A 13,101-nucleotide genomic window follows, 5' to 3' on the forward strand; every position below is an offset into this window, starting at 1 on the left:
GAATATTGATTTCTCAACAGTTTGGCCCATCACATAATTTGTGACCAGCTTTTGCATGTTTCTACTGTTACTTTGTTGGTTCATCTTTGGGGATGAGCTCCAAGTCTTCAAAGTTGGAAGGTCTCCTTGCCATCACCCTAATCTTTAACTCCCTTCACAGATTCTCTATCAGATTCAAACCAGGACCCTGTTTGGGCCGCTCTAATACAATAATATCACTTCCAGTCATAAGAAACATCTTAGTAAACCTAAGGAATCACTTTAAGCCTAAATTTGCCAGGAGCATAAATAAATTTGCATTTAACATTAACCCGCCACCCACCCCCCCTTGGGTTTTCTAATTTACTGTTAACACCTAAGAACAGCTGCTTTACAGAGGACAAAGGTTGGATTAGAGCATTACATTTACAACCTATTCCCTGCTGCAAACTGAGTACGTGATTTTACCACACATAGCAGACAGTGATCTAATCCTGCTGTCCCTCTGATCCGAGGAGACCTGTAACATCTTCCTTGTTGACAGGCACAGCTTCAAACTCCTTTTATCATACATTACACATGGCTCCATAGGCACAATTCCTCGAAGCTAATTGGTTAATATTAATTGGATGTGCGTGCACAAGAGCATGCTGTGCACTTGGGTAAATGCAATAGCGCTGGGGGCATCTTTCACATCAGTGCACTCTGGTCTGCTGTAGGAGGGATCTAATGTTAACAATTCAACACATGTTGTTTATCTATATATATATACTTAAGAAAGGGCACGTGACCATGTGATAGCGCTCATCTGTGATTCACCACCATTTGGTCCAAAACAGTGAAAGGGAAACATCCACTGACGCAATGGAAGTATGTATATCCAGGTTTAAGGGTGCTGTTTTTCCTTTTCTTAGAAATGTTGATTTTAGGGTCATAGAATTAAGAAAAAACATGTTGCAACAAAGTGACGTACCGCCAAAGTAGGAGCCGTCCATCAGCTTCATGCCGATGCTTCCTTTGGTCAGGACGCTCACCACCCCGTGCTGAATGAAGTACATCTTCTTGCCAATGGTGCCCTCTCTGATGATGTAGTCTCCAGGCTGGAAGACTTCAAACCTCAGCTTGGTCAGCATGGCTGTTACAAAGTTTGGGTCTGCGTTGGCGAACAGCGGCATCGAGGCCACGAGCTTACGGCAGTTGAAGTTGACAATTTCCTAAAAAGTGAAAACAGCTATTTTAACAGACAATCTGTGAGACCAAAGTGCTTGTGTGATACTTCTTTTAAAATGCAGCTAGGGATTAAAAACCAAAACTTAAAATTTTGGTAAAACTAAAAATTAAAGGGATTAAAAACCATAAATTACATTTGCGCTAGCCTTATAGATCGGTTTGGTACAACTGTCTCCAACTTTCATTTCAGAAAAAAAAAATCCCTTTTTGATAAAAATTTAAATCACACAGATGTGCCTGTGACTCCTAAAAAATAGGAAAATTTACAAGTAAAAAATTGAATATTTCGTGGTTTATAACTGCCACAGCTTTCTGACATACTTTTTTTGTTAGTTTGAAAGCCCTTTTAATGAGGAGACATGGTAGACAGAATCTTCTTTGGATTTATGGCACAAAGAGTAATGCAGAGTTTCCCCTCCTCCACTTGTTGCTGTGCAGCACTGGCCAGTTGGCTCAATAGACTGTTGTTTACAAGCTTTGTGATATCAAATTCAAAATAAATTGGATTCTGTTATTCTGTGTTTTGTTTTAGTTAAAAAATTATCAGTGAAACTGACTGTGAAAAACCAATAATGACAAACTGGGTCATAGCCAATTACAGTCTGTGAATCATGTCCACATTAGTTAAAGTTTAAACAAGAAACTAGAATTTGTTTTTTTTGTTTTTTCTGGTCCTCCGGAGCTGAAGTGAGGCACATTTTTTATATATTTCTGTTCCAACACCTGACTGAAATTGTTATTTTTCTTTTCAATCTCTAGTACCCTGAAGTACTACTTTAAGATATTTTTGTCTTTGTTTTTTTGTTTGCAGCTGTAAGCAGTGTGCTAAAACCCAATTCCTGGATAAGTGGAACCAGACATGTAATCTACCCATCAGTGGGAAGTGCTCAAACAGTTTGCATGGTTAATTTACTGACAGTTAGTTATTCAAAGACCAGTTAATGTTGTAAATTGATTTACGTATGACTGAAAACTATAAATAAGGAAATCCCATTGTATTGTGGTGATCAGAAATGAAGAAAGTGTGTAATGATTGTAGACATAGAGGGGGAATGGAGTGTTTTTCGTACCTCTCTCAGAGGCTCATTAAGCTCCTCCAGGATGCTCTCCTCATCAAACATCTTGCCTTGGTACCTGTGCTCGTAGTAGTCATGGATTTTCTGTCGGAAGTCGGCCGGCAGTTTGTGGAATGACATGTACTGCTCCACTTGCTTGTACTAGAAGATGATGAGAGACGGGAGAGATTGGAAAGAGGGAAAACAGATGGCTGGATCAATAAGAACAGGAAGTAGAGAGATTACTGTTAACAGTTTGAGAGATTTCTCCGGCATTGGGGTAATTTTGTCTCAGGAGAAAGAATAAAGAGGTGACATTACTTTAATTTATTTCAAGATGATATGATAGAAGATGAAATGTTCTTATTGTGTTTAACCGCATACAACTACAACTAGTTAAGGTTGTAGCAAACATAGATTTGACAAAAACTAAATACCGAAAATAAGCTAAAATAAAACCGACGTTGGACCCATTTATTTGCAGTTGTTGGAAGACTAGTTTTAGGTGTCTGGTTACTACCAACTCAAGAAAATGAAAAAGTTAGGTTCAAGGTTAGGTGAGTTAATTAACAAGTTAGCATTCACATTTTATCTCCACACTACATCAACTTTGAATCACGCACCCCATGCTGAAACACAACACTGCAGCTGCTCTTGCTTCTATGGTCTGATTCAAAAGTTTCATCAACATAACATAGAAATGTGCTGATAAGCAACTACCAGTTCCAGTACTCTCCCTTGTGAAAATAAAATGTATCCCAATTGGTATTAGGTAAAGAATCAACAAACCACAGACTCTGAGTTGACCAAAAATAAAAATGCAAGGCCATGAAAAATTAACCATGTCAGCAACAAATGCTTGCTTGTGTCTCCAAAAGCCTAAAGCAAACTAAAGAGCATTGAGAGAAGAATTTCAAAGTTTAGGGAAACAGCGTACATCTGAGGAATTATGGGATTGTTAAAGGATGTTCATCTGGCTAGCTTGCTTCAATGTACACCTGTGTTTGCATCTAGCAAATGTATATCAAAAGGAAGCATCAGTGCGAAACATTGTTGTGGAAAGTCCAGACGAGAGATCTAAATAGTTTTTTCCAACATATGTGCAACAATCGTTGAATCTTTCCAGGTTGTTTTTAATTTTTCTGACTTCTAACTGGGAAATCCAGATTTCTGAGAATGGAAATGGAATGCACCATAATCCATGTATGATGGCCTTGTGGTATTTTACCTGAGGCATGCCACAAACAGACAATTGCATTTACTGAAAATTGGTGAAATCACAAAATTGGTGTCTTGTTTTTATTTGAGATAAGCATTTCATAAACTGTAAATAATAAGCCTCCATTATTGAGGTCTACAGTTTTCTGCTCTTCTGTTATGTGGGTAAGGGGGAGAGACTATAATAAAAGTGTTAAGGAAACGTGACAGCTCTGTGAAACCCATGAGGATTTGTTTTGCTCGGCTCCGTTCAGAGAAATCTGGTGCATGGTCAGATCCACTGTACATCTCTCTCTTAATGGTTGTTGATGTGTGCCAGCTGTCCTTTTTTTCCTTTTACAGAACAAGCATATATAAAAAATGGATTACTCTTCCTTCTGTTTATACATGTAAACACCACATGATCTGTGGGATTATGAATAATATAATCAAACTTTTCATCATTAATAATTGATCTACTTGTGCGACAGAACAATTCAAATAAGGATTAAGAACTGGAAGAAATGTAATATATGAGTTTAAATTAATATCTTATGAGTAAAAATCTGAAAAGTGTGGCATGCATTTTTACTTCCCTTCCTCAAAACTCCCTCCCTCTTGGTCCCCATGAAGCTGTTCGTTCACCAGTGTTCTCTAACAAACCTCTGAGGCCTTCACAGAACAGCTGGATTCATAATTTGACTAAATTACTCAAATAGATTCAGTTTACTACTCAGGTGACCTTGAAAGGCTTTGTTTGTTTGTTTGTCTGTTTGTTTATTAGTAAGTAAATGAGTAAGTAAAGTTAATTTACAAAGCACCTCTCACAGATAGAGTCCCAAAATGCTTTACAAATATAAGTCACATATAAGTTATACATAGTATAAAAACAAGGATAAAAAATTCCAATTGAAAAAGCACAATAAAATCATGACATAAAAGACTTACGAATGCATCAGTTACACTTCATTAAGGGGTGTGGGATTAAAGAGGTGTAAATACAAATGCACAGATCTTTGGTTCATTAAAACACTTTAAAAAAAACACATATTGATTTTATTCCACTCCATTATTTCACATAAAATGTTCAAAGAATACAAGTTTCTGGTTGCGAAATATAAGGTCTACACATTTTGTAAGGCACTGTCGCTTGAAATGAAGACTAGACAACCGAGTTTGACTCTGAGACTCTCCAGTGGACAAATCTCACTGAAGGGTCAAATTAAACCCAACGGATCATAAACGTTACTTTTACCAGCATCTAACGATGCCTGAATGTCCACCTCCCCTAACTGACCATATCTCCTCTCACGCCTGAATACTTCCTGGAAAAAGCAGCTGCTCGGTCTACTCTGTGGCCTCCCACATCAGGTGAAAATACATGTTTTGATTTGGGGAAGGAATTGTGACATGAATGCATGTCCCCTCCATACAAATGGCTCATGGATATCCTTTATTCATGGCGGAAGTGTGTTTCCCTCGTGGTTTTATGTGTTTCACTGTCCAGTAAATGCATGAAAACATATGCCATCATTTTGGTCTGCGTCTCACAAAAAAAAAGTGCATTCATAAAATATGCCTGAATGATTTACAGCAACAGTAGCTGTAATTAATTGAGCTGATACAGCATACAATACAGCTGTTCCAGCTCTGCTTTGCAAGACTCGTCCGCATTCAGAAAGATGCTACACACAAACAACAAAAGTCTAAATTTACATTCTTATCTACTCTTATTATATGAGACAACTCACAATGCCACACTAGCTGTCGACTGAAAAACAAATTGTAACAAATAAAACTAAAGCTGCTTTGGGGTGACGATCCGTGCAACAGATTCATATGACCCCAAGGTGTCAGTTTTTTTAAATTTTGCATAAAGTCTACCTCTCTCTAAGAGTGTGTGTCTGGTGTGGGAAGTGATGCGTGTCATTCCTCTACTCTAAGAAATCTTGAAAACAAGATATTTGCATTAGAAAGCCCACTATGTGGATAGGTCAGGAAGTTGTGTGTGTGTTTGTATAGGGTGGTTGTGGGCTTTGTCCTTAAATGTAACAATACCACATGCACTCGGTCATGATCCCTCTCTGTCTAGAAGATCACATTTATCCACACTGCAAGGTGCCATATGGCTCAGAGAATCAAATGGACGCCTGACCCCAGCGTTCAAATCGCAATATCCTTCAGTGCAGCACGGACACAGAAAGACATTACTGATATTGTTTCCCTGCGGGATGAGCTTCTACCGTACGATTTTTTTTTTACAGTGTAAAAAGGAGGTGAAAACCTTTCTGTTATTTAAATAAAGTATGATTCACTTTAAAAAAAAAAAGGTTTGGACTTTCACCCTAATAGCCTTCTCCTTCTCTAAACTTACATGTTTTGAAAACTACATAGTAATTTTTTTATACACAACATTTCCAACATCCAGTAAATCAAAACAAGTGTAGTAGGGAGGGAAAAAAGTCTATATATTGTGTTGAACAGCCTGTTTTGCATCATAGTTCTTAACGTTGCATTTCATCCATCTATACGTGATGCCATGTAACCTCAGATAATCATTATTCTTACGTGATGGAACTGAAATACCTTAAGTGCTCTTATTGTAATGGCCCAATGTTGGATCCACTTGCAAACCGATCCCAATCAAATACGGGTTTGAATTAATGTTTAGCAATATCAGACACAAATTAGACAGGCAGTCGTGGCAAGACGAAGGTTTTCATGACCATCAACACAGTTGTGGGAAAAAACTTAGTGCATCCTTGTTGCTTTTATATGAACTACCATAGAAACAATAATGTGCACCACACATGTTATTGATTAACTGATAATCAGCAACTGTGACCACCGAAATAAAGTAGGAGTTTTGACATTTTGAAGGCGAGTGCAAATGCAATGCCAAGGATGTCAAATCTAATCCATAACCTACTTAGAGTGGATGCTTTTGATGGCTCTCAATTTTGGAAGGGTTATAATGCTGCTCAAGGCGTGGTAGTAGAGCGGTCATGGTTGTGTTTGTTTTCTGGTTATTTGACCAGGGTGCTTTGAGTTGCCCATGAACATCTCCTCATACTAAAGTAATCTGACTCAAATCAGAGGTCAGCTGTCTCTCAGATGGCATCAGATAGTCATCACAAGTGCTCATATCATCCAGATAAAATCATGAAAACACACTTAAGTGTTAATCAAGCTAACTCTTTCAGATCAGGGCAGACAATTTCCCCACATGATTTTTGTGATTTTCATTTTAACACATTTGGTGTCTTATCGCTTCATTCAGAGGAACCCCTTGTCCAGTTTTTCAGTGGATTGAGAATGAAGCTGTGAAATAAAAAAAAAGGGGCCACCTTCACTTGTATATGGAATGTTTTAATAGCATCCTTGTAATACAACATGCTTTAGTTGTTCGCTCAGTCATTCGAGTCCTCTTATTAGACACAGACACTTATATACGTGCAATGTTTTTACTTATACCGACGGCTAGTTGTTGCCAAAGACAACTAAGTAAAAAAATGACTTAAATAGGAATAACGGTTGTATTGTGGAGGAGTAAAAAGGACGACACAGGAGCTAGGTTTGATCACTTTCGTTTACTCGACTCCAACTGAACTGAGTAACGGTACAGTGTGACAATAAGCACCAACAAAACTCATATTTTGTAATCAAAACATCCCATCATCTGGATGTGAGTAGAGCCCCCTAGTGGTCCGCCGCAGTTTCTAAAATATATTCTCAACTACTGTTGTGAAAGATGGTATCTAGCAAAGAAAGACACAAAACTGCTTTACTGAAGACTTGTTTAAAGAAAAAATACAAGTATCCATGTCACTGTTCCACTGACTTGCAATTAACTTCTGTGTTACTGATGACATTTTATTATAGTTATAACTTATGTTTTAGTTTTCATTGTTTTAATAAAACTTAGTGGCACATTTCTTTAAAAATGCAGCTTCATAGCTGGCTGGAAAAAGGACTTAAATGAGATGTGGATCATTAATTCTCTCTATATTTTCTTAGGCTGTCTTAAATTGTACATCTTACAGGCAGCGATCGATATGCTGCAAGTAAAACATTATATAATATCTCTATTTGTTTTAATTTAACCAATTAAACACTTGTTAATCCCTTATTGACCGCATGCTGAAACTGTGAGCAGTTCTACCATAAAGCTTAATAAGATTTGCAGATTTTCAGTTCTTGATGATTTTAGATGGGCTTTTTTCCATTCTCGTTTGCAATGCTGGTGCAGGTGATGAACTCCACTGCTCCATTTTTTATAAGCATTCCTGACATCTTGTTACACTGAGAGATAAATCTTGATTAGGTGCATCTTGTTCAGGCTGTAATTCTAAGTGACTCTGCATTAAATGAGCCTAAAAATTGTCCAGAAATTGGACAAAATCCCCCCTATTTGTTGTGTGTCAGTATCAATAATGATGTGGCACAACTTGCAGAGAGTCTACCTAATTTAGCTAAAAATGGGGATAAGCTGGAAGACTTCTATTAAGTGCTTCCAGCCTCGGGATTCAGAGTGTGACAGTCTCAATTAAACTGGAATGGCATCTCAGTGGCTGGTGGAGAGGAGGCGATCCGTCGAGTTTCTCAGCATGAGGCTCAGATTAGTGACCATGTCACTCAAAGCAAGGGGGGTGAGACTGAAACTCTGATGACCTCACATTTTAAGCATTTTCATGACTATGGTAAAGGGCAGAGTTTAAATCCTCCTAGAGATTATGTACAACACAGCTTACGTCTTAAGAAATACAATTTTGTGGGTCCAAAAATGAACATAAAAACGGACTTGGAGCTTCCAGCAGCTGTTGTATAAAACTAACCAATTCAATATACAGTATATTGGAAAATTAAATCAGACCATCCCAGCCTTTGGGCTTAGCAGGAGGCAGGAGGATTTTCTATGGGAAACACAGCCCTGAGTTGGTGGACTGTAAGTATGATGCATGGCTGTCAGTGTTAAGCTGCCACAGGGGGGAGAATAATAAATGCAATCGGTCCTTTTATTAATGGCCCATACTTTTGAGCATCATGGCTCAGGATGTGATATATACTACGTGTGTATGCGTATGTGTTTGTTTGTAAGGAAATGTCCTGAGATTCTAGTTGAAATGAAGCTGAAGGCGCAAGTTCAATTGAAGAAACTCATCGCCTGCCTCCATTCAATCAGAGTCCGATACGCCTCTGGGCTCGGTCATCATCATCATGCCTCACACATCATTCTGAGCTTCCATTCATTTTAGCTGCCCAATGCCTCTCGGCTTTAAGGTAATCTAACTGCAAATACTGGTGGTGGATTGAAACTTTTCACATGTTCCGTCAGACCCTTCAGGTTTCACTCTTTCAAATTGAGTTTATCATTCATAATCATCACAGTTCGTAACTCTCCTATCATATAATTGATCTTTCATGCTTCTTTCACATCATCATTAATCACATGTATACTTTCATTCATATTGCCACTCATGTTGACAGTTATCCCGTCACTCATTCTGTTATGTATCCTGCAATGCACTCTCTCGTGCGTCTCGAAGAATCTGGTCCTGCGTCTCGTCATGTGTTCTTTCATGCCTGCGTCAAGCATTCTGATATGCATCCTGTTATGCATCATGTCACCTGTGTCGCATCTTGTCATGATTACTCATTTCTCTACGTGCATCATCTGCAAGACATCTTCCGCAAGAAGCATACGTAAGACATCTTCCGCAAGAAAGCGTACGCAAGAAAGCGTACGCAAGAAAGCGCACGCAAGACATCTTCCGCAAGAAAGCGCACGCAAGACATCTTCCGCAAGAAAGCGCACGCAAGACATCTTCCGCAAGAAAGCGTACCCAAGACATCTTCCGCAAGAAAGCATACGCAAGAAAGCGTACCCAAGACATCTTCCGCAAGAAAGCGTACCCAAGACATCTTCCGCAAGAGAGCGTAAGCAAGACATCTTCCGCAAGAGAGCGTAAGCAAGACATCTTCCGCAAGAGAGCGTAAGCAAGACATCTTCCGCAAGAAAAGCATTCATGCTCACATCTTCCGCAAGAAAACATAAGCAAGACATCTTCCGCAAGAAAGCATCTCTGCTCACATCTTCCGCAAGAAAGCATAAGCAAGACATCTTCCGCAAGAGAGCGTAAGCAAGACATCTTCCGCAAGAAAAGCATTCATGCTCACATCTTCCGCAAGAAAACATAAGCAAGACATCTTCCGCAAGAAAGCATCTCTGCTCACATCTTCCGCAAGAAAGCATAAGCAAGACATCTTCCGCAAGAAAGCATAAGCAAGACATCTTCCGCAAGAAAGCATAAGCAAGACATCTTCCGCAAGAAAAGCATTCATGCTCACATCTTCCGCAAGAAAACATAAGCAAGACATCTTCCGCAAGAAAAGCATTCATGCTCACATCTTCCGCAAGAAAACATAAGCAAGACATCTTCCGCAAGAAAGCATCTCTGCTCACATCTTCCGCAAGAAAGCATAAGCAAGACATCTTCCGCAAGAAAAGCATTCATGCTCACATCTTCCGCAAGAAAACATAAGCAAGACATCTTCCGCAAGAAAAGCATTCATGCTCACATCTTCCGCAAGAAAACATAAGCAAGACATCTTCCGCAAGAAAGCATCTCTGCTCACATCTTCCGCAAGAAAGCATAAGCAAGACATCTTCCGCAAGAAAGCATAAGCAAGACATCTTCCGCAAGAAAGCATAAGCAAGACATCTTCCGCAAGAAAGAATCTCTGCTCACATCTTCCGCAAGAAGCATACGCAAGACATCTTCCGCAAGAAAGCATCTCTGCTCACTTCTCTTAAGGTATTTCATCTCCCATTCAAATCACTATCCCGTCACACTGCCTTATGAGCAGGCGCTCTGACCTCGGCATTTTTGGGGGGAACATACCTGTTCTCATACATCTACTTATGCATATTAAAGTATAACTCAGCATTAATGTTCCTGCCGAGGTCTGAGCGCCAAAGACTTAAAATATTGTATCAATAAAATCCTTCTAATTGCCATTTCTTTCTCTGTGAGTTTTTCAGATTGAAATGAAGCTGAAGGCGCAAGTTCAATTGAAGAAACTCATCGCCTGCCTCCATTCAATCAGAGTCCGATACGCCTCTGATGTGAGCCAATCAGCTACGAACCGCACCTCCATGAAGCCAATCAGCATCCCACGCTCATCTTAAAAGCAACTTCAAATCCTCGTCTCAGCCTGCTAACCAGCAAGCGCAAACGGATTGCATGTTGGATTTCGAATCAGATGTCCGATTCAACCCACCCCCAACCCCTTCTCCACCATCGTAGCTGAGTTCATCTAGCTTCCAAGACGTTCCTCCATCCTCAACCCATCAGAGTGTTTTCTCCCTTCAGTCGCCTGTTATTGGTCCGGCAGAAGACCACCATGTTGGGCCCGGTTCTGCCAGAGGTTTCTTCCCAAAGGGGAGTTTTTCCTCTCCACAGTCGCTTCAAGCTTGCTCATCATGGACAGTTCATGCAACCTGTGTTTATCAAGTTGGACATCTATCTTAAACAGATCACCATATGGACTGAACAAACTTCTTCTATCTCCACTCCACCACCAGTTTCAGACCCGGGGGGAACATACCTGTTCTCATACATCTACTTATGCATATTAAAGTATAATTCAGCATTAATGTTCCTGCCGAGGTCTGAGCGCCAAAGACTTAAAATATTGTATCAATAAAATCCTTCTAATTGCCATTTCTTTCTCTGTGAGTTTTTCAGATTGAATTGTTATTGTTGTTGTTTTTTTGACTGAATAATTGAGAGATAACCATGTTGACAAACAATCATAAAACAGAGTTATACTGGAACCAATTTGTGAATAATTTACTTTCAAAAAAAAAATCTACATGAAATAGCTCCAGTTGCCAAATGAAAACATATTTCAGACCTATTCAGAAATGTAAAATTTGTAAATATTGAAGAATTACAGGCGGAGTAATTGTTCACAGTTGCTGCTTGACTCCTTTTTGATGATTTTGAACATTCTACATTTGAACTCAGAGCAAAATAAAAGTTTGAGGTATTTCTGAATCAAACGTTTTTGAGCTGGAAGTAATGAAGAGTCACACTGCAGGGTAGGATCAGTGAACCCTGGGCTAAAGGTGAGGTTGTGCAAACATCAATGTAAAGCAATCCTAATCTCACCAACGTCTCAGGATGTTTTGAAAACAAACAAACAAAAAAAATCAAAATTACAATTTTTAGTGTTTAGGCAATGTGAAAAAAGTGTTAATGTTTTGTCAAGGGACGCCCCAGGGGACACATCCGTCCCTTCTAACAACTCTGTGGACATGCTCCTCAATGAGACTGAAGGAAGAGGGGGTGTGATAGGGGAGTGGAAGCAGGAGTGCAGTTATGTAATAACTAATGCCCTCTGTCAGTGGTGTCCACTGGCAGCTGGTGAATTGCCCAGCAGCGCAAGGGCAAAGGTACAGATGAAACGGGGAAGGGCTGGTGGCTTGGTGATGAAACAAGAGTTGTTTAGAAACCCAGCCGGAAGAAACTGGTCTCCATAACATGAAGGAAGGGTTGGCAGAGAGACAATAAGGTGAGCAAACCGTAACATCGTCCTTTCTGTAGCGCAGTTTAGGAAGGTCACCTAAACACACACAGATATAAGGTAATAAAAGATCATACCATCACGTAGAAGACTTATGTCAACAGTTGCACCATATATGTCCCTTAACCCTAACCCTACTGAACATAAACAAATCTTTACTTTATTCAAAATTAAAATTCTCTATGCTATATACTGTAAGCTCCATATCTCAACATCTACTGGAAGAATTTGGATGTTTGAAAAAAGCCTTTAGATCGGAAAGCTAAAAAGCACCAGAAGAGCTGTTGCTGATGAAATTATTGTGAACATTTTAATACACAGTAAAATTCTAAGAAAAACAATAATTTTACACAATTAAACCCATCTGGATGTCTACAGAGCTCCGGGATAACCCTGGCCATCTGGAGTTGTGCTTTCAGTTCATATATTATGCAGCAAAATGAACTAATTAGAGATTCAAGAGGAAAAAAAAACACCTGGGAAACCACTGACAAAAAGGCAGAAAATCAAAGGCCATAAGTCAAATTATCAAAAGTAAACTAAAACATGGTGGACTTTCATCTCAACCTAATGCTTTTTGGGGCCTCATTATGTTGAAGACATTGAATCTCACCCCAATTTTTGCGAGATCTGAAGAAAATACTGACGTGCAATTGAGTAAAATGTGCTTACTTTACCAGACAAATCAGAATTTGCATCATATTTTTCCTGCCATTCTAAAGTTAGAAAGGTCTTTGAATGAGGTGCCAGAAACAACGCCGTGCTTTCTCCTCTGCTCATATATAACACAGAAGAGCTCTCCGCCTCACACCCGCTGCTGTCTGTCGGCTCTGTATCATTATAGTCCAGAAAAAAATGACACACCCAAGCAGAATGCTGCTCTGACTGCTGTAGTTATACCAAACATATTTGCTTAGCTAAGGCAGGGTTTATACCTCTAAATCCTCCCCTTGACGATTTGTTTTATGGCTGTTGAGGTATTATGTACAAACTGATGACAAACATGACGGGGGCGAGAGGGGAAGAGGGACAACAAGGTCAGAGTAAGAGA

General features: G+C 39.4%; 1 protein-coding gene across 1 annotated transcript in view; it reads right to left on the minus strand.

Annotated features, from left to right (window-relative positions):
• Positions 1-952: 952 nt before the first annotated feature.
• Positions 953-13,101, minus strand: part of hcn2b (hyperpolarization activated cyclic nucleotide-gated potassium channel 2b) — a gene marked incomplete at its 3' end in the record, with an annotated part of 41,811 nt that continues 29,662 nt past the window's right edge. The window contains 2 exon segments of the mRNA XM_036141360.1: positions 953-1,193; positions 2,280-2,426. Coding sequence (XP_035997253.1) covers positions 953-1,193; positions 2,280-2,426 — 388 coding nt within the window.

This window comes from Fundulus heteroclitus, chromosome 9 (genome assembly GCF_011125445.2).
Source record: "Fundulus heteroclitus isolate FHET01 chromosome 9, MU-UCD_Fhet_4.1, whole genome shotgun sequence".
NCBI classification, from domain to species: domain Eukaryota; kingdom Metazoa; phylum Chordata; class Actinopteri; order Cyprinodontiformes; family Fundulidae; genus Fundulus; species Fundulus heteroclitus.